Source organism: Macadamia integrifolia, unplaced genomic scaffold, assembly GCF_013358625.1.
Source record: "Macadamia integrifolia cultivar HAES 741 unplaced genomic scaffold, SCU_Mint_v3 scaffold_223A, whole genome shotgun sequence".
Classification (NCBI taxonomy): domain Eukaryota; kingdom Viridiplantae; phylum Streptophyta; class Magnoliopsida; order Proteales; family Proteaceae; genus Macadamia; species Macadamia integrifolia.
This window is the reverse complement of record NW_024870649.1, coordinates 177,783-198,286: the sequence shown is the minus strand read 5'-3', so window position 1 is coordinate 198,286 and position 20,504 is coordinate 177,783. Positions and strand designations below refer to the sequence as shown.

Sequence of the window (20,504 nt, the reverse complement as noted above, 5' to 3'; positions counted from 1 at the left end):
TTGTAGCTGATAGGAGTGGTGGTTCAGAGAGGTACCACAAGAGTCTTGCATTGACTTGATTCTTACAATATAATCTTTTAGTTGCTGCTTGTGCAATTTACTGCTTTCACAACTGCCTTGGTGAAGTTGCTTGGGATCAGTATGATTCTTTGAATCAATCCAAAAACAGAAAAATTGTGCCTTGTAAATGAATGGGGACTTGTTGGGTTGAGCATTTTAGCAGTCAATACCATCTCTCATCTCTGTTGCCAGTTCAGGAGTTATTTTAAGTTGAATGTAGTGGCAGGGCAAAGTCTCAGAATGTACCTCCAGGATTGTGAGAGTGAGTGGAAGTTGATTACAGGGAAGAGTTTAGTTTGTCCTGATGGGGGCGGGCCAAGTCTCTAGGTGTGCTCTGAGCGTGGGCTTGGAAATGTGTGGTTGATGATGGTAGACTGAAGTAGGGTGGGGAGTCGGGAGAGTAGAAAGAGATCCATTATCTAAACTAAGCTAATTTGGATGACAAGTAGGCATCTAAACTGAAGAGTTAAAATAAATAGTAGTGGCCTGTGAGCTGTTTTCTTTGGTTGGCCTTGTTGGGTGGGTGAGTGAGTCAGTCATGTAGGTTCGTGTTAAATCTCAATCCATGTCCCATATCTGTAAAGTTTAAAAACTGAATGGTTGGTTGGCATAACTCTAATCTGCATATGGATTCAGGCGTGGCTAGTTTGCGACTTCCAACCATAGTGATTCTGTGAATCGTGAGTTGGTTTTGTGACTGCTCTCTGCCATAGTTGGCGCCGCAGTACTACTACTAACCTCTGATTCCAATACCTCTGCTTGTGACGGTACTCCCAATCCCAGTCCCAGTCCCAGTCCCAGTCCCGGTGGAACTAGTGGATTCCGAATGGGGGAAAAAGGAGGAACCGAAATTAAAATTTACGAAATACTAAATGGGTCCATTATTTGCACGAACTGGATTCCAATAACGGGAAAAAGACGGAACACTCGGAACACTTCTATCATTCCTTATTTCTTGTTAGATGCTTTTACGCTTGTTTTGAAGTAAAAAAATAAGGAAAGAGAATAATGATACTCTATCTACTAAACTAACCTACTCCTCCCCTACTGGGGTCTGCGATCGACCCTCTTGTCCTTTTGCCGAGATAACATTCTTTCCAATGGACAAACGTTTATTCCGATTGATTGATTCTCTTATGTAGAAATCTCTTACCTCCATCAATGTTCGTTCTTCCTTATCTGAACTAATTATGTTATGAAAATTCAGAATTTAAAAGTCCCAACATCTCCTCTTGGGCTGGTCTACTTTAGATTTCTCTGGCATCATATCATATCCTACTGCAAGTGCATTTTGCTTCTGTTTGAGTAATTTTTTTTTTTTTTATTACATCCAAAAGCAATTTTTTTTTTTTATTCGTTACCTAAACAATCCAACTTTTTTTTTTCTTCTTCTTTTAGGAGAAGAAGTGCCACCATGCTGGACCACTATTTCTCTCTCATATTGGATAATTTAATTATTATTATTTTTTTCTTATTCTGACAATGTAAGCCTTATGTGAATAATACTGTTATAGGCATCAGTATTTACTGTTCCTTCAATGCCTTCTTTCATTACTTGGACAAATTCAAATTGATTAAAATTTGAAATGTGAGCAGTGAACCTTGGCTGTCTTATCCACAAAATTTTAGCCCCATCATGTGGTATATTTGGTGCTTCAACAATTATTGCCCCCCTTCCCCAATGTTTTGATGATTCCAACAAGAAACCTAGTCTGTTAACCTTCGGACCTTTAGTAGTCAATGGGAGACATAATTGTGATCAACAATACATGCCTCACCACAATAAATATGCAAGATTTTAGATTCATAAAAATCCATTTTTAGATGTGTTGAATTAATCAGAGTGGAATAGGATTAAAATTACAGAATACATATATATTGATTCCCTTGAAAACAAAGAAAATAGCACTGGGAAAGGATAATTTGCTTGTTAGACTCTGTAAAAGAAGATTGTGAAATAAAAGAAGTGATAGAACAAAAGAAGATTGGAGGAATTCAGTATGAACTCCTAGTGGCCCAGCTACTCATCAAATTCTTTTGGAGAATTCATGTGAAAATAATAAATAGGAAAGAGGGACCATGGCCCTTGTGTATGAGACTCTGAGCGCAGGAGTCACTCCCCTGCATTTTTTTTTCCTCATAATAAATGACATTCGGTCACACTGTCACAGCTTCCCTAGAACATATTCAAGAACTTAGCTATCCCATCTCATTATTATAATGTTTCGGTTGCTTATGGAAAGTAAAGAAAGCACTACCCGAGTTTACACTCTACAGAACCCTCCCACTCTGACCCCCTAAAACCTAATTGTAAACCTTTCCGACATCTAATCCCCGCATGGTTAATGGATAATCATAGTAATCCACCCAAAACCAAAAGGGGAAAACAAGAATGAGGAAAAGAAGAATAGAACCGAAAGGAAAAAAGAGGAAAGAGAGAGGTGGATTATCAGCATTGCCATGCCGGATAAGCCATCCACCCCACCATCAATTCTTAATCCATATTGCCTACACTATCCATATCAGAAGCTAAAATTCCCCAAACCCTCCCCTCCAAAACAAATGAAGGGGGAGGGGAATTGTGGGAAAGCGAATGCAGAGTCTGGTGGGTGGTTGGGGTGTCCAACATGCATGGCATGTCATGTCATGTCAGCATGCGCCATGAGATGGGAATATTTAATTATTTTAAGGAATAGGGAATTGGAGCATCACAGAAAACGACCAGTAACAAAAAACATGATATAGCACCATACCCGGGGGGGGGGGTGTTTTTCAAAGTAACAAAAACGAAAACAATTGTGAATTTTCCTGGGAAGATACCTCACCTCTCTCCCTAGGAAGTAGCCAGCAACCAGAGGCAACCAAGAACCTTATAAAGAATATGAAATATGCTCACCACATCAGAATATCAGATGATATTCCCAAGTGTCCCCTCCCACCACATTCCTCTCAAGGGGTGGAGGGAGGTATTGGGTTCCCCAACCCACTTTCTTTTTTGGCATTCATATACTATATAACTAGGTCTCCCCTGCCCAACTTCTGGATTGTGCCTTCCTTCTGATTGTAAGCGATTTCTTTCTTAATTAGTTTCTTGAAGGTAATGTGTGTGTGTGTTAGGTCCCTTTAATTTTGTTATTTTCGTCGTCCTTGTCAATTTTTTTTTTTTTTTTTTTTATTAAAAAAAAAAAAAATCTACATCTGATGGTTTTCCATTTGATATTGATCATAGCTTATCTGCGTCTGTTTGTTTCCACCGTTTTGATGTTGGGTTTGTTATAGGGGGAAGGAAGGAATTCTCTCTTTTCTTCTGCTTCCCTCTTATATTCGTTTTTTCTTTCCTCAAAATTTTCAACAGATATCGCAAAAATTGGAAATCTGTAAGGTGATTTTCTAGGCCGAGACGTCCTAAGACAGTGTTCTTAATATTCCCTTGTAATAATATTAAAAGGACTTCCCTGAAACCTAGAAGAAAAAAATAAATAAATAAATAGAGACTGACATCAGTTTGTTCTTAGTTTATTTTCTTGTTCACTTGTCTACATTTTTACTTGTTAGTCCACTCCAAAAGCCCGAACAGATCTTAAATAAACACAATTGAGTGGGTTTGGGAACATTTTGCAGGGCTTATTATTGTTGTAGAGGATGGATGGTGATGGGAGTCCGTCGCATGGATCCAAATATGAGTGCTTACTGTTTGGTATGTCCAATCCCTCCTACTGTTCCCATCTATCTCCAGACTCATTTACACTTGGAAATTTCTTCTTTCATTAGTCATTCCCTTTTTTGTTATAATCTTTCTTCTCCTCTTTTATATTTCAATTGAGAAAATACAAGGATATTTGAATGGTTAATTTAATTTGATGGTTCTCTTTGTTTCTCAGATATGGATGATACTTTGTATCCCATGAGTGCCGGTCTCAACCTCGCTTGTCGCAAGAACATACAAGGTATGTATTTGAATGATGATGATGTTGTATAGATGTTGTTATTGGAAATTGGATTATTATTATTATACATTAGGGTTACTTAATTACTTTAACAATCAATTAATGAGGAATTTTATAAGCATGTGTAAATGTTTTGTCAGAGTACATGCTGCAACACTTGCAAATAGAAGAAAGTGAGGTGCCCAGGATGTGCTTGGAGCTGTACAAAGAGTATGGCACAACGATGGCTGGCCTCAAGGTAATTTAAGTACCGTATGGATACTATATATATAGAAGCTACTAGGTAACTAGCTAGAACGAATTGAACCATAGCTCAAGATTAATCATTTATTCATTCTAATATGCATTAATCAATTTAATTAATTAGTTTACTAGGATTTCAAATTAATCAATAGTAGGATCTGATTAATGCTGATCAATTTTTGGATGTTGTGCGCAGGCAATGGGGTATGAATTTGACGATGACGAATTTCATGCATATGTTCATGGCAGATTACCCTATGACACTCTCAAACCTGATCCAATCTTGAGGAACCTTCTACTTTCCATGCCACAACGTAAAATTGTATGTCCTGCCACCGTTTCGTTAATATATATGGGAAAAAAATTCACACAACGCCAATATGTGAATCACTTTTGCATACTCCACACATTTCATTGTTCCATGTCTGAAATACCCCCTCCATCGAAAGATTGGAATGGGTAATCCTTAGAGGGAATCCTTAGATGCCCGCATCAGGAAACTTCATGTAACATACCAAAAAAGGCAAAACATTTAAGTCACAACTTATTTAACATCTCGAGGGGTGCGTCAGTAATAAGAAAATCCCCCCCCCCTCTCTCTCTCTCTCTCTTTCTCTCTCTCTATATATATACACACACATACCATGAATGAAGAGTGAAAGAATATTATTATTGTTGATATCTGTTATTTGATCTGATAATATATATGGTCTATTATCTCTACCATCCAAGATAAAATATAGTTTAAAATACTATAATATCAATTTGCATGGTTGATCCACTGGGCAAGTCTTCTGCAGATTTTCACCAATGCTGACAAAGCTCATGCAGCTCAAGTTCTAAAAGGTTTGGGTTTGGAAGATTGTTTTGAAGGCATTATATGCTTCGAGACCCTAAATCCACCTCTACAATCCTATGATGATGATCACTTGGGTAGTGATGGTGGTGATGGTGTTGATGGCGGTGATGATGATTATCACTTGAGTGGTGGTGGTGGTGATGATGATTGTGTGTTGTTACCGAAAATAGAATCTGAGACTACATGTAATGGTGAATTTTCCAAGTCACGGATCATATGTAAACCCTCTCCTGAAGCCTTTGAAGCTGCTATTAAAATAGCAAACGTCGACCCCAACAAGACGGTAAACACAATGCTTATCCTCAGTTCCTAATTTCCTCCCTCTTCAGCTCATTACTTATTTTTGCTTATATATATATATGGGAAAAGGTTCTTTGAGTTCAAAGTGTATATTGTGCCTCTTCACATGAATTATTATATTATTAATTTTTCTTTTTAAAGAGTGAAATATTGATTAAAACAATCAGTGTGAGAAGATGTAGAATACTTTGCTTTCTCAGAGAACCCTCTCGCTTAGATATACATGAATTTTAGAAAAGAACGGAGGGGGAAGAAAAATACCAACCTCAGTTAATATCATGGGGTTCCAAATGCCCAGGATCCCTACGTAACCTGTGACTGTGAGGTTAGCAAATAATACCCTTCCATAAAATTCCATCCATGGAATGAAAGCAACAACCTTAGGTATACTGTTTTTTTGCCTCAATTAATGCTAATCATTACTCCTCCCCAACCCCCCCCCCCCCAAAAAAAAAACAAAGATCTTCTTTGATGACAGTGTTCGAAACATTGCGAGTGGGAAGGCAGCAGGACTTCATACAGTCATTGTAAGTTATTATCGATCGTCATTAATTACTCTTGCTTGCTTCATATGCCATAAATTTAAAGGGATCTTATTAATAGGAATGAGGGCATTGGCATGCAGGTGGGCAGCTCCGAACTTGTTCCAGGTGCGGACCTTGCTTTGAGTAGCATTCACAACATTAAAGAAGCAGTGCCTGAGATATGGGAAGGTGAAGGTGACAGTGGTGGAGATCATGAGTTGGGCCAGATTCTTCATCAATCCACTGCTGTCCAAACTTTTGTCCTTGCTTAGATAATTCTGTACCCTTATAAGCAACCAATCTGAATGAGCTCAGCTAGCTACCTCTTTATCAAATCAAATTCTTCATACTTACAGTAGTACTGCTCCACTAGCTTTACCAGTATACATTTTAGTCCTTTGCTTACGAGTTTCCTCCATAATAATATCATGTATCAGGCCCCGTCGAATATCATGTGCATGTACAGTTGGTGTAGATTCCCTTTTCCTTGCAAGGAACTGATGTTAATTAAAGTGCTTTTGTGCTTTAGGTAATAAGATTAATTAGCATCAAAGATGGAAGAACTCTGCTCTAATAATCCCCTAATCGTTAGGGCACCAATCCTATGATACCTATAAAAGTTATTATCATCTTCAATACTGGCAGCAAAGAGAAAATTAAGAGGAAAAATAATTTAATTAAATTAACCCAATCTTTCAATTATTTGAAGACCGGGAGATCAAATCAGTAAATACCACAGTTGGTTGTGGAAGTGGGGCTGGACATTGATTAGCAAGCATCAATTCTCATGACCTTTTCTGGTCATCAACTCTCTTAACCACATGCATGATACATGATGGTGCTGTTACATCAAATGTTTGACGTAATGCATCGATTCTATGTGCGGTATCTCATATGCTTGTATATGCTATTAATCAACAATAACATCATGGGAACAGAATTGCACAAGAAACATCAGCCTGGCGTTTTATAAGCAAAGAAAGATTCTGAATTCACACTCACATGGTAGTCTAAGTTGAACACACTATGAGAAAGGCAAGCAAAACAAAAACCAAGGCTGTTTAACAGAAAATTTTAGTCCCAAGTTGGCATCGAGTCAGCCTTATAATCAGCTATCCATGGGCAGCTCCCCACAGTTAACAATCCTGCAAGGTAACCGCGGGGCATCTGATCTACTAGTTTCTTGGGATTCAAGCTTCCGCATGACTTCCATTCCCTCAATGACATGCCCGAAAACAACATGACGTTTATCCAACCATGGAGTCTACAAAATGCAAATCAACAAGATCAACATATTTTCATTACAACAGGAACTAGATGAATCGTTGTTCTAGCATATAAACTACAAAATTAATTATTTATTTCCTAATTCTGAATGTTCTGAACCAAATAATGTGGTGGGTGGTGGAGGTAGGGCTGGTTGGATGATGAAACATTAAATCTGACGATCAAATATATGGTGCTTTCCATAGGTAGAAGTGAATGGAACTATTTTTTTTTTTTTTTTTTTTTTTTGGTTTACTACCTATGGGTATCGAAGGCCTGACTAGTCCCGCGGCCCATACTGACCCCACAACTGCATGGACCGGGTCATACTGGGGTTGAATGAGAACCATTCAACTTTCACTGAAAGCAGTGAAGAGCACTAAACACCTCTGTGTGAGTAGCCCCAAGGAGGTTAGAGGAGTCGAACTGAAAACCACACGCTTCCTGAGTCGAAGGTCCCTTTCCAACTCGGCTACCCCCTTGGGGTTTGAAGTGAATGAAACCAGAATTAGTGAGTCAACATGCGATCATAATGCAGAATAACCCCACGAGATTGTATCCATAAAACTCTTAGAATCCCTCTTTCAGGATTATTTGCTATATCCTTACTACCCAAACTCAGTAATAGATCAAGTGGCCACACCCATCCAAAGGTTCTTTTGGTATATAAAATCTTCAAGGTGGCAACTTCCCTGCACACATACTGCAACACTGTTTATTTGACTATTTTGCAACTGTCTCAGAGGCTCGGACTCTCAGAAACTTGGTTTTTTTCCAAGTCAACCATACCATTGTAAACAGTCCTTTGATGTCCCAGAGAGTTGACATCTACAAGCTTGAAAATCAATGTAATCACAATTCACAACAGCCACACTTCCATCAAGAGCAGGTTATAAAATTCCCAGACTAGTGCAGGCAGGAGAGAAACTAATACTAGATCACAAGAACAATATTAACAACCAATAGGAAATGGCAGTTCATTTTGGGGAAATGAGAAAGCCGCGCTACCTTAACTGTGCAAATGAAAAATTGACTCCCATTGGTATTCGGACCTGCATTAGCCATGCTCAACACTCCAGGTCCGATGTGATTCACTGCAAAATGGCACAAAGATTAACAGAATAGGTAGCTTAGATACTACAGGAACCAGACAAATGACAAATGGCTTGGAAGACCTTTTCAACTAAGTTGTCATTCTGTAAACGAAAAAATTACGAGACAAGAGGCACAAGTTCACAATGCATGGTATAAGCACTAAGCATACTCTACACTGTGAGCCAGGCTCGAGAATTCTAGCCAAAGAAGTTTCCCACATGTCATGACTATGAAGAGGCATGTGTTCCTAACTGAACTGCTTCATATCACGATTCAGTACTTACAGGTGAAGCTCTCATCTTCAAAACGAGGGCCATAGATACTGATTCCTCCAGTACCCTGTACCCAATCAAAACCAGACCTTATTCAGGAAACTGCTGTTATTCAAGATACAGTGAGACTTCTTCCCTATATAGTGTAGAAAGACATTATGCAATCGGGAGTGAAGAACAAAGCAACTTTACCTTCTAAAGTCTTTAAGAACCTTGATTTTTTTTTTAAAGTATTTAGATGAGTCATAAGTTGATCCAAAAATCTTTAATGATCGTTTTCCCCCTTGGAGATGTGATTGAAGTTAGGAGCCTTGTACAGCTAGACTATATATGGATGTGATCCCTACATTTATGGTGAAGAAAGTGATGGAATAAAATTGTATAGTATTTGAGATGTGCTCACATAATTCTCTCCCTTTGTCCCCTTTATCTTTTCTCTTTCTTCTTCTTCTTTCTCAAGGTTACTGTTAACAGTTACTTCTCAGTCCCAAGCAGTTTTTTATTTCTAGTATTTTCTTGTTCTCTTATAATTTGTAACCCCAAACCAATCCGAACCTTTCCCTATAGTTTAGCGTTAGAAATTTAGAAGCCTAGCCTGTCCTCAATAAGACAATCTAAGACTCACATCTCCTTCAGTAAAGTCACCTCCCTGGATCATGAAATCTTTAATAATACGATGAAATGAGCAACCCTTATAGCCATAACCTCTCTCTCCTGCAAGTCAACATGCTGCAAATTAGTCCAGTATCATGTAGCTACCATAGAAGTTAGAGAAAAATGCTTCCATCTAAGGAAGAAAAAAAAAAGCCTTCGGAATTTGCAGGAGCATAGAAAAAAAGCTTGCCTGTACATAGGGCACGGAAATTCTCAACAGTTTTTGGAACTACTTCCCCAAATAGGCCCATTACAATTCTACCCACAGGCTCACCTCCAATTTCTACATCAAAGAAGCACTTTGTTGTTACTTTTGCTTGCAGCTCTACTCCCTATAATGGCATGGTAAGAGTCAAATTAAACCAAAATAGAATTTAACTTCATTCAACCAAAAATTGAAGAGAACGAGAAATGGACTAACATGCATTAGGACAATCACATTGCAAAGGAATATCAATTATAATATCCATTAATTCCAAATTTAGCAGTCAAAATTCACATTCCTACAAGACTGCAGAGATTGACAAAGGATGCTTGAAGCACAAAGAGCTCCTTCGAAATATTTGTTTAATAAAATTTTATCGAAGTTCCTCCTGGAGGAAATAATAAAGTTCACAAGGCGGAAATTTCATGATGTTGGGATCTCACAAAAATATTCCAAGCTCTTAGGAATCTTAGAAGACAATCTGAGGAATCTCAGAAGACAATTCACACGGAGTGTTTACAATAAGAGATTCCTTTGCACAGGTGAGGCTGGTTCAACATCTAGGACATCAGAAGGCAAAGTAGTGAAGAGCCAGTGCCTGTATGAATCTGTTTTGAGTTGAAGATATGATTCCACCACATAAAGGATCTCGCAGCCTCAGAAGATAAACAAGCTCTATGGCTCCAGCAGGATTTTGAACTAATTGTGGTGGAGGGCCGGTAGGGATTCTAGGGAAAGGGAAAGAATCCCGAGATGGATTCAGAGTTGTAGGGAGAGAGAGGGAAAATTGCATGAAGAAAGGGGGAGGGGGAAGGAGAATCGCACAAACACTCTTTGGCCACATAGCGCACTCACAAACAGCTCACTATTCCATTCTAATCTATGTTCTCCATCGGTTCTGAAATAGGAACTACCCTGAACAGGGAAACAAATTGCAAACTGACTCTATTTCCTACTCTAAATCCTACATATCCTACCATTTTGGAAATAAAAGACTTCAAATAAATAATCACATAATATTCCTAAATAAATAAAACTTCCTTAAACCATACTAGACCAAAGACTTAAATATGGATCCGGTTCATCTCTATCTAGATAACCAAATGAGTTTGAATCGGTCCACAGGTTTGCACCTGCATCAATTCACTCGATATTGAGAAAAACTCGTGGACGAGTTTTATAAACGAGAAAATCAACACCAATCGATCGGCATCTATACTTGCTTGTACGAAGTCACCATTAAAACCAAAATCGAATGGGATGAAACCCACAACGAGTTCATTGTTGAAGTAATTGGAAAAATAAAATCAGTCGGTTCACTCAAGAGATCAGCCAATATAAATTTTTCCACAAGTTGATCTCCAATGAGGTGACGAGCATCAACACGATCTCGTCTTCTATCATTGGTGGTTTGTCTTCTGGCTCGTCCATCTGTTGCTCAATGACTGAGATCAAGTTGTTGAAGGAAAATGCTACTTGGTCCTTGAGGGTCCATGCATTGTCGCGGAGTCTCACGACAATGTTGTTGAGTCTCATCAAGCTTCTCTTGTAATAATTGCATTTGTTGACGGATCTCCAGTATGAGAGTCAGATCCATTGGCCAGGTTTGTATTCGGAATCATGATAGAGGGGATTCTTCTCCTTCCTGGAGATGGAAACTAGCAGAGAGGGGCTTCTTGGAGTGGGAAGGCTGCGTGACTTCAACTTTGATTGCAAGGAGGCGGTGATTGCGACGGAAGGTGTTGATATGGGGAAGAAAACTCGTAGTTGGTGGACTTTCGAACTCAGATATGTATTCTCCTTTTGGTTCTCTGCTTTTTGCTCTCTTCTCTCCTTTTTTTTTTCTTTCTTTGGTTGCTGCTGATGGAACCCTTTTGAAAGGGGTGGAGGGTGGTCAAAAAAATTCTTTTTTTTTTGGGGAATGAAATAGGGGAGTGGAGGGTTGTTCTGTGGGAAACGAAAGGGTGTGTTATGATTTTAGTGGGAGAGGGAAGAGGGAAAAGGTTTCTATGACATCAAAGAAGGGGTTGGGTTGTTTTTAGGGTGACTCGACTTCTCTGTTTTGAACAGAGACGTTTTTTATTTATTTTTGAGGAAATATCATTCCCATCCCCTGAACTATGATGAAATATCAAGTTCCCCCTAGAATTTTTCAAAAATATCACTCCCCTCCCCCTAAATTCAAAGATTCTATCTATCATCCCTTACCATTTGAAATGGTTGTTAAGTCAGCAAAAAGAAATTCTTAATACCTAAACTACCCCATACTTGTTCCAAACCCATAATCGGCTGAAGCACGACTGGGACCGTCGAACTCACTTGTGAGTTACAACTACGATTGGAAACTAATTTCTGTGATTTCTTCAAGGCGCTCACTGGTTGATCGTCTTCTTGTTCATCCCCCCTCTCTGATTCCCGCTTCTCCGTATCCCTTTCTATCATCGATATCTGTCTTTCACAGATTTGGTTTTTGGGTTTGTTTTTTTGGATTTTGAAAGGAGGAAAAAAAAAATACTTAGACGAGTTTTTTTGGAAGTCATGGCAGTATTTATGGATATTTTAAACTGTAGTAGTTGAATCAACCTCCTCTATAACCCTTCTACCTCTTCAACAACCACACCATCTCCTTCTTCATCATCACCGACTTCTTATTATTATTACCCTTTCTGGTTTTTTCTCTTCTCAACCCCAACTTTACCCCTTGCTTGACATCGACCATCCAAATGTTTTCTCCAAAGTTCTCGATCCACGGCCAACTTGTCCTGAGCAATCAGGTTCTTCAATAGGGCTTAATTAACTCTCTCTCTCTCTCTCTCTCTCTCTCTCTCTCTCTCTCTCTCTCTCTCTCTCTCTCTCTCTCTCTCTCTTCTATGTACTTAGTTTACTCCGAAACTTGAAAATTTGGTTTCCCTTTCTTTTTTTTTTTTTTTTTGGAAAATTGTTTCCAAATTAAACGAGCTTTCTTTATTTCCATTCCATATGCAATTGGATTACCTGAGGAGTTTTCATTGGTCCTATCGGAATCGAAATGGGTGAGCTGTGGAGACTCAATAAGTTCTGGTCTCGCTTGGTGGTATTGCTGTTGATGTGTTTGTTCATCATAATTGGGAGTTATGTTTGTCTCTTAATGAGGAGGGTATGTGAGATTTTCTGTTCTGATGATAATATTTGCATTTTTAGGGGTTTAAGCTGCAGGGTTGGAGTTTACTTTGACCCATGGCTGCCCTAGCCGCAGCTTCCATGCACAACCAGAAGCTAAGGCAATGGCAGCAGCAGCAGCAGCAACAACAGTAGCAACATTCCTTGAATTTCCTCAGCCCAAAAGCAATCCTGATGAAGGCAGCGGGTTCACCACCAAAACCCACGAAGCTCTACAGACGGGTGAGACAATGGCATCGGGGGAAATGGCGTACTCAGCCTTAGCTTGGCAGTGGCACTTTCGACACCGTTGAGGAGGCAGCTTTGGCCTAATAGAAGGCCACTGACAAGCTCAGAGGAGAGTTTGCAAGCAAACAATGGGCAATCGCAGTAGTAAGCAAGCTAGACGGTACAAACCACACACTCAGCCAATTATGGGTTAGGAACAAGTATGGGGGTAGTTTAGGTATTAAGAAAAAAAAAATTCGCTGACTAAACAACCATTTCAAAAGGTGAGGGACGATAGATAGAATCTTTGAGTTTAGGGGGAAGAGAGTGATATTTTTGAAAAAGTGTAAGGGGAACTTGACATTTCGCTATAATTCAAGCGAGGGGAGTGATATTTCCTCTTTAGCTTTTTTGTTTTTTTTTACTCAACCTCAGCAGAACAGTTGTCTTTGCCTAAACAAGAAAGAGGAAGGGGAAGGGGAAGGGGAAGTAATGTAGAACTAATTCACAACTAGACGACTAGGAATTAATTCCAGAACAGGATCACAAGTGTTGCCAGTTGGTAGATTGAACAAAAGAGATGGCGTAGGTCTTACACCTGTGTTCTCAAATCTTGCAATGGCAACAGATGTTGGGACTTGATTGATACCAAGGAAATTAAAATAGAGAGAAAGAAATAAACAGAAAATAGAGAGGGGGGGAAGGGGGATAGGTTGGGTCGAGTATCTCACTCTTCCCTAGGGCATCTCACCTAAGTTGTCTCTCACAGCACTGCATCCCACAGTTTTCCAACAAAAAAGCCTCTTTTTTTTTTGTCATTCAATCGTGAGTTGTAGATCAGCCTTCTTCCTTTATTTATAAACTTTAATTTACAAAATTGGATCCTTCCTTACATGGAAAGGAAAGGAATCCCCTTACAACTAGATATTATCCTATTTGGAAACTAATTACAAATCAAATCAAATCCCTCCCCCTTTTACAAAGATAGAAACCCAATAAATTATATAATTCCTTTTTTCTAAAAGTAAAAACTAAAATTAGAAACTAGCTAAATAATATGTTCCTAACTATTGGAAGGAAATATAAAAATGGAAACTACATCAATCATAGATTTCCTAAAATCTTTCAGCCTAACTCCTCCATGCGAGCTGGCCATGGGACCCACGAATCAAGAGGAAATTTTCTTCAAGCCTTCTCCACATTACGAGCTAGCAGTGGGACCCACATTAGTTACTGTTCATGTGGGTACTGTTCATGTGAACAGTAAAAAATCTTTTTTTTCCCCAGCCCTCTTCTTCTAAGGCTTTGATCTGCATCAACTCGCCCCGTCTTAAAAAAAACTTGACCTCAAGTTTTGTATAGTTTAAGGACAATCTTGGTGTGGTGCACATCCAGTTTCAACCCAAAACAATACTCCTGCAGCTCACGAGTTTTTGGAACAAAGTTTTGAAGTTGTGGCTCTCGCTCTTCAGAAAATTCCGGCGGCATAATGAACTTGATGTATCAAGTCTAAAATCTTATTTTTCATTGAACATTGTATCCCCATAAATTTCGTCTGACATATTCTTGATCTCCTCCTTTTGAAACTCTGGTGCAACGTCGATCTTGTCGGACTTCTTCTTGGTGGTCGTCTACAATCAACTCGGCCTTCTTTACTTTGAATCCCCCAACATAGACCTCTTTGGGAGGACTATTTAATTCTTGTTGTACCTCTTTCAAAATTTCTTTGTCATGAATCATGATAGGATCATTTGGAGGTGGACGGTAGAAGAGACCAAGCTTGGCACCAAACTTTTTCTCAAGAGCAGTCATACGGTCTGAAAATTTCATCACCTCCTTGTAGAGATCGTCTATGCTAACCATGGTAGGCTCTAATACCAATTAATGTAAAACTAATTCACAGCTAGAAGAGTAGGAATTAATTCCAGAACAGGATCACAAGTGTTGCCGGTTGGTAGATTGAACAAAAGAGATGCCTTACATTGCTTGGACACAAAGACATAATAAAAAAGGAAACTAATAGACTGAAGTAGGACTTTCTAATTTGTGTCTAACCAAGCTTAACAAAATTAGAAACTACTAACTAATTTCAAAAAGGAAACTAACCTAAGTTACAAAATAAGAAACTAATGAAAATAGAATCTAATTCAAATTAGCAACTAATGAAAATAAAAGCTAATTCAAAATAGCAACTAATGCAAAATAGAAGCTACCTCTATCTTCTAATTAGGAAACAAAATAACAAAGGATATAGACTCAAAACAAGACTCTAACTAAACTAATGAATTAAATCTTGTTTTCCTACTTTCTACCCATATTTTAGGCCCATTAAAGTGACCTATTACAAACAAAACCCATGGGATCAAATGCCCAACATATACATAACTCAACCCGAGGCTTATTTGCAATAAAATAAACCCATTAAATGACTTATTTGCATCGATTCGCCCTCTCTTAAAAAAAATTCGACCTCGAATTTTGTAGTGTGAGGGTGATTATAGCATGGTGCATGTACCTCTTTAAGCCGTAGAAAAATTCAAGTTGCCCTTTGATAATAAGGATGTAGTCTAAATGTGAAGAGCTCGATCTTCAAGATACTTCAATGGGATGACAAACTCCACATGCTCAGCTTCAACAACCTCAAATGTATCCATAGGATCATCTACATGAACGCCTTCAACTACTGTATCCTTGACCTCCACAATTTTAATCTCAAGCTCCTTAAGATCTTCCTCTTGGCTATTCACAGTCATCACAGATGCTGAAGGACCATTCTCCTTGGGTTTGATCTCCTTGTCCACAATTGTGACTATGTTGCTTTCGACTTCATCCACATTAATCTCTCTGATAAGAACATCAATGACTACCTCTCTCTCGACAATAGCAATCTTGTGACTTGAGAATGGCTTTTGAAAACTTGGTAGAGGGAAGTACATCCTTCGTTCATGCTTAGATAGGTACATGTCTGTCAACTCGTACTGCATCTCTTCCCATGTTCTAAGCTCACGTCCTTGAGCTTGAAGTTGCCTTTCACGAACTCTCCATTGTATTTGAACACAATCACTCATTTGGGAGCAAGCATCTCGAAGTTGTTGTGTCACTGTCAGGTTGTAGGAATCAAAGTAGACGTTTAATTCCTTTACCCAATCAAGGAACATGTATGAAGTAATTTTTCTCTGAAAATCACGTGGCTCCATCCTTAGTCTGACTAGGCTGTGATACCAAATAATGTAGAACTAGAATCATAAGTGATCCTAATCCTAGGCAGGATCTAAAATTCTGGCTAAATAGAGATGATGTCCTCCAATAGGCTTGGTTCCAGCTCTCAAATTCTCTCACACTAAACAAATAAAATGAAAATAAGCAAATAAAGAATTCAATGGAGGGTTGAGAAGGGGGAAGAAGAAGGTTAGGTTTTACGCATCTCACCTAGGGCATCTCACCCAATTGCATCCCACAGCACAACATCATCAGCCATCTTTTCTTAATAACTCAAATCTGTCTTCTCATTATAATTGATGGGCTTTAAATAGCCTTACATTGCTTGGACACAAAGACATAATAAAAAAGAAAACTAATGGACTGAAGTAAGACTTTCTAATTTGTGTCTAACTTGCTAACCAAGCTTAACAAAATTAGAAACTACCAACTAATTTCAAAAAGGAAACTAACTTAAGTTACAAAATAGAAACTAATGAAAATAGAATCTAATTCAAATTAGCAACTAATGAAAATAGAAGTTAATTCAAAATAGCAACTAACGCAAAATAGAAACTACCACTATCTTCTAATTAGGAAACAAAATAACAAATGATATAAACTCAAAACAGGACTCTAACTAAACTAATGAATTAAATCTCGTTTTTCTACTTTCTACCCATATTTTAGGTCCATTAAAGTGACTCATTACAAATAAAATCCATGGGATCAAAGGCCTAACATATACATAACTCAACCCGAGGCTTATTTGCAATAAAATAAGCTCATTAAATGGCATTTACATTAGGAAGGGGAAGGAAAAGGGGAAGGAGAAAGGTTGATGGATCATTCGGCTCTAATACCAAGTTGGTAGAGGGCCAATAGGGAAACAGAAAGAATCCCTGAGATAGACTTAGAGTTGTAGGGAGAGAGAGAGAGAGAGAGAGAGAGGGGAATCACATAAAGGAAGGGGGGAGGGGAAGGAGAATCGCACACACTCTTTGCCCACATAGGGCACTCACAAACAACTCAGTATTCCATTCTTCAAATCTATGTTCTCCATCGGTTACAGTAATTTATAGAAAAGAAAAGATAGAGAAAAGGAAACACAACTGAAATACAAACCTACCATAAACAGGGAAACAAATTGCAAACTGACTCTATTTCCTACTGTAAATCCTACGAATCCAACTGCTTTGGAAAGACTTAAAATAATAGATCACATAATATTCCTAAATAAACAAAACTTCCCAAAATCTTACTAGACCAAAGACTCAGATATGGATCCGGTTCATCTCTATCTGAATACTAAACTTGCATTCTCTGCGATGATATAACAAAATAGAATTATGTGGATTCTACAATAATTGACTTCAAGACCGACTCAGCTTCATCTATCTCAATTTCCACAGTTGCATGTATGTAACGGAAGGAAAATGAGGAGGAAGAATACCGATCCTCTAAAGAGTCATATAATGACATGCAAGGAATGCAGCAAATGTGCTTATTTAATATCATACTCAATTCTGTTCAAAACCAGAATTACTGTTGATTCCAGTTTCATCAAAGTGACAGGTTTTGGTAGTTTTCAAAAATGCTAAGGAAGTAGAGTCATGCATAAAGAATTAATGTTTTCGGACAATACTCACAGATACATTTCATGTTTGATTTATGCGCGGACAAGAATAACCTACTACAAAATACATGTATTCTGGTCTTTAGTTTTAATCAATCTATATGATGAAGATTGCCACTAATAGTGTAATCAAGGAATTACTATGCTGCTGCTCCAATAATCACCTAGAATCCCTAATTGCAGTTTAAGGCTATGCTGGTTAGAGTTTACAATGTCCTGAAGATAAAAATCCATAATAACGTTAATTTCCATTTAAATTTACTTTGAGCTTTAGTGATGAGCCCTTGCAACAAGGTTCAAATAAACGGCCATGCCCAGTACAAGTCCCACTTTCACAGGGTCCTAGGAGAGGTGGATTGGTGTCGGCCCTAACCTTTGCATTTTTGGCACGAAGTGGCTACCTTCAGACACAGACCCTTGCCTTCACAGGTAGCTCGGGCATTTACCATCACACCTTGGGAGTTGGGACAAGGTTCAAACATATTTAAATAAATAAGAAAAAGAATCTAGGTTTTCAACCTTTTCGGTACTTTCAATGCTTTCAAACATTATGTTGAGGTGAAAAGTGTTTCCAGGGGCTTCAATCTTGAGATATATTATTTGGGAAGTAAGAACCACAGCTGAATGTTGGTTTCATAAGTTGTTGTCCCTCATGGTTAATTCCCCAACATTGACTGAGTTTATTCAAAATAACTCCATCTGTTCATGATGCACTAAAATTTAAATATTTAAGACGATATTTTGAGAAAGCGGGAAAATGGTCTCATTCTGATAATGCTTCCTAGTAAAGACAACGTTCCTTTAGCCCATGGATCTGGTATACATTATCCCTTTCAGCCTACATACAACCACAAAATTGAGTACTTTCACTTACCTGTGCAGAGTATATCAGTTTCTCAAAAATACATACTACTAGCAAACTAGACAAATCAAGCACTTACTTTTCCTACAGAGTTCATGCACACCATCCTCCGATGTCGAACTGAAGTCAATTTAGAAATTTGTTTAATACGAGGGAGTGAAGCATGTTGAGAGCATGATGATAATCCTCTTCCAAGGCAGCTTACTGTTGGACTTGGCGCCAGGGAAAAACAAATTGGTGCGGCCGCACGCCAAGAAATCATTTGTGAATCATGAACATCCGGGATGTCATTGCTGAAGCTTCCCTGCGAACGCATTAGAGACTCATGATTCATGATGCGAGAAACGAACATTATGAGCTTTCAAGGTTTTCTTTTCTTTTCTTTTCTTTTTTTGGTAAGAATGAGCTTTCAAGTTTCTTCAACTGATGTTGAAGTAAAGAAATATAGAGCATTATCCATTCGAAAATTCGAGCAAAGTATAAGAAGCTTTGGAGCCTGATACCTGAATAAAAAAAGAAGAGATGAAAAGCCCTAGCTCTGACCTGTAGCATAGAACGGGACACCCGACCGAAAGAGAATGCAGAAGCCATGAAAGCTGGTGATGGTACACACTGTAACTGAGCTACGAGAACTCCAGACCGCAGTGCAGTGATGAGACCAGAATATGAGACCTGAGAGCTGAGACTCACCGAGCGGAGCAGCTACGAGAACCCCCAGTGGCCAGTGCAGTGATAAGACCAGATATAGGACCTGTGATACTTCGGCATATTTGTCTTCAACCTTTATTTTAAGTGTAATTTATAGCGTCATCCCTGGAGAATGTCAATATTATAAAAATACCCTCTATCTTCTATCAAATTGGACTCAAACCCCCTGCTTTCAATCATTATTATGAAATATACCTTATTTGTTGATGTCAATTACAATTTTTTTTTTTTAATATCAAAATGCCCTTACTAAATATGAAGTACCTAAAATACCCATCTAATAACTATCCATCCCAACCTATCTTAACGAAAACAGCTGACGAAATAGGGCTTATGCAACACCAATCCTTAGTGTCGCTGCTGCAACACGCCTCTGACCCATTCACTGCAATTTCAACCATCAAGACTTTGTATTCTCAAAACTTGAATAGAATATGAAATCTAAGGCCATAAAACTTTAATAAAATATAAAAATTTAAGACTTCGAAACTTGAATCATGAAACCTTATCTTGAAAATTAGAAGAGAGAGAAGAGTTAAATCACAAAATCCTAAGTTTGTTGCAACCATTTTCTACTGCTAGTGGATGACAACCACCACATATAAGAACATGGGCTAACCTTTTTTATGCACCATTCCACCCCCAACAGGTTGGTGATCTGTGATCCTTTTGTGAAAGACTAAACACCCTTTCCGCTCTATCAGGTCTGTTGAGATCTAAAATCGAAGTTATTAAAATCATTATCCATTTATTGTCCCTAGCCCAAGCCCCGTCACAATCGTCAGAGATGTTGCTACATCTGTTGTCTCTAGAGGGATTCATCATCACTATGATCCTGCTCACAACCATCGCTGACGCCGTCATATGGGTCCTCTACCGCCCTCACCGCCCCACTTTCTCTATGATGGCAATCCAGATCCAATGGGACTTTCCCGGCGTATACCCACGACACCAAGAACACTACCATTCTGAGGACAACGGTGAAAAGCGCCAGTCAAGATCTGGACTCACCGTTGGTGGTACTCCCGAATTAGTCACCCAGTGAAGCAATAACACGTGGCATCTGAGGGAAGGACACGGTCACCCAACCGATAGAGGCCGCGAGGATTCAAACTACATGAGGAGAGGATACCCAGATAGGGAATATTCCCCCCGAAGGGAGCAGGATGTTTCCGAGTAGGACTCGGATAAGGGGGAAGAAGCATCCCGGTGGGACTCCCAAAAACCCTAAACCCTATAGGAGAGAATCCTATAAGAAGGGATCGAGGGAGAGGGGAGAGGTAAGTCGGCACACACATCATTACTCCTG

The 20,504-nt window shown here is 38.8% G+C and overlaps 2 protein-coding genes across 5 annotated transcripts; one reads left to right on the top strand and one right to left on the bottom strand.

Moving 5' to 3' along the window:
* Positions 1-2,882: 2,882 nt before the first annotated feature.
* On the top strand, positions 2,883-6,486 carry LOC122071421 (uncharacterized protein C24B11.05). Of its 3 annotated transcripts, none has more exons than XM_042635764.1 (8): positions 2,883-3,123; positions 3,682-3,757; positions 3,942-4,007; positions 4,148-4,245; positions 4,447-4,572; positions 5,051-5,392; positions 5,871-5,936; positions 6,035-6,486. In XM_042635764.1, exons 2-8 carry the CDS (start codon positions 3,703-3,705, stop codon positions 6,203-6,205), a joined length of 924 nt encoding a protein of 307 aa, XP_042491698.1. In that variant the 5' UTR covers positions 2,883-3,123; positions 3,682-3,702; the 3' UTR covers positions 6,206-6,486. The 3 variants fall into 3 exon arrangements, with proteins under 3 accessions (XP_042491698.1, XP_042491697.1, XP_042491699.1); XM_042635763.1 differs by having other exon boundaries at positions 2,883-3,157; XM_042635765.1 differs by lacking the exon at positions 2,883-3,123 and adding an exon at positions 3,418-3,442.
* A 387-nt stretch (positions 6,487-6,873) lies between these two features.
* On the bottom strand, positions 6,874-19,249 carry LOC122071423 (peptidyl-prolyl cis-trans isomerase-like). Of its 2 annotated transcripts, none has more exons than XM_042635766.1 (7): positions 19,031-19,249; positions 18,567-18,791; positions 9,411-9,552; positions 9,192-9,280; positions 8,579-8,633; positions 8,208-8,293; positions 6,874-7,197 (listed from the first exon to the last, which is right to left on the bottom strand). In XM_042635766.1, exons 1-7 carry the CDS (start codon positions 19,076-19,078, stop codon positions 7,042-7,044), a joined length of 801 nt encoding a protein of 266 aa, XP_042491700.1. In that variant the 5' UTR covers positions 19,079-19,249; the 3' UTR covers positions 6,874-7,041. The 2 variants fall into 2 exon arrangements, with proteins under 2 accessions (XP_042491700.1, XP_042491701.1); XM_042635767.1 differs by having other exon boundaries at positions 9,495-9,552.
* Positions 19,250-20,504: the final 1,255 nt, after the last annotated feature.

Coding starts and splice junctions, on each gene's coding strand:
- LOC122071421 (XM_042635764.1), top strand. CDS start 3,703: ATGGATGGTGATGGGAGTCCGTCGCATGGATCCAAATATGAGTGCTTA. Junction 4,008..4,147: donor TTGTCGCAAGAACATACAAG/GTATGTATTTGA, acceptor ATGTTTTGTCAG/AGTACATGCTGCAACACTTG. Junction 4,573..5,050: donor CCATGCCACAACGTAAAATT/GTATGTCCTGCC, acceptor AGTCTTCTGCAG/ATTTTCACCAATGCTGACAA.
- LOC122071423 (XM_042635766.1), bottom strand. CDS start 19,078: ATGGCTTCTGCATTCTCTTTCGGTCGGGTGTCCCGTTCTATGCTACAG. Junction 18,792..19,030: donor TGTCCCGTTCTATGCTACAG/GTCAGAGCTAGG, acceptor ATGCGTTCGCAG/GGAAGCTTCAGCAATGACAT. Junction 8,634..9,191: donor GTGACTTTACTGAAGGAGAT/GTGAGTCTTAGA, acceptor GATTGGGTACAG/GGTACTGGAGGAATCAGTAT.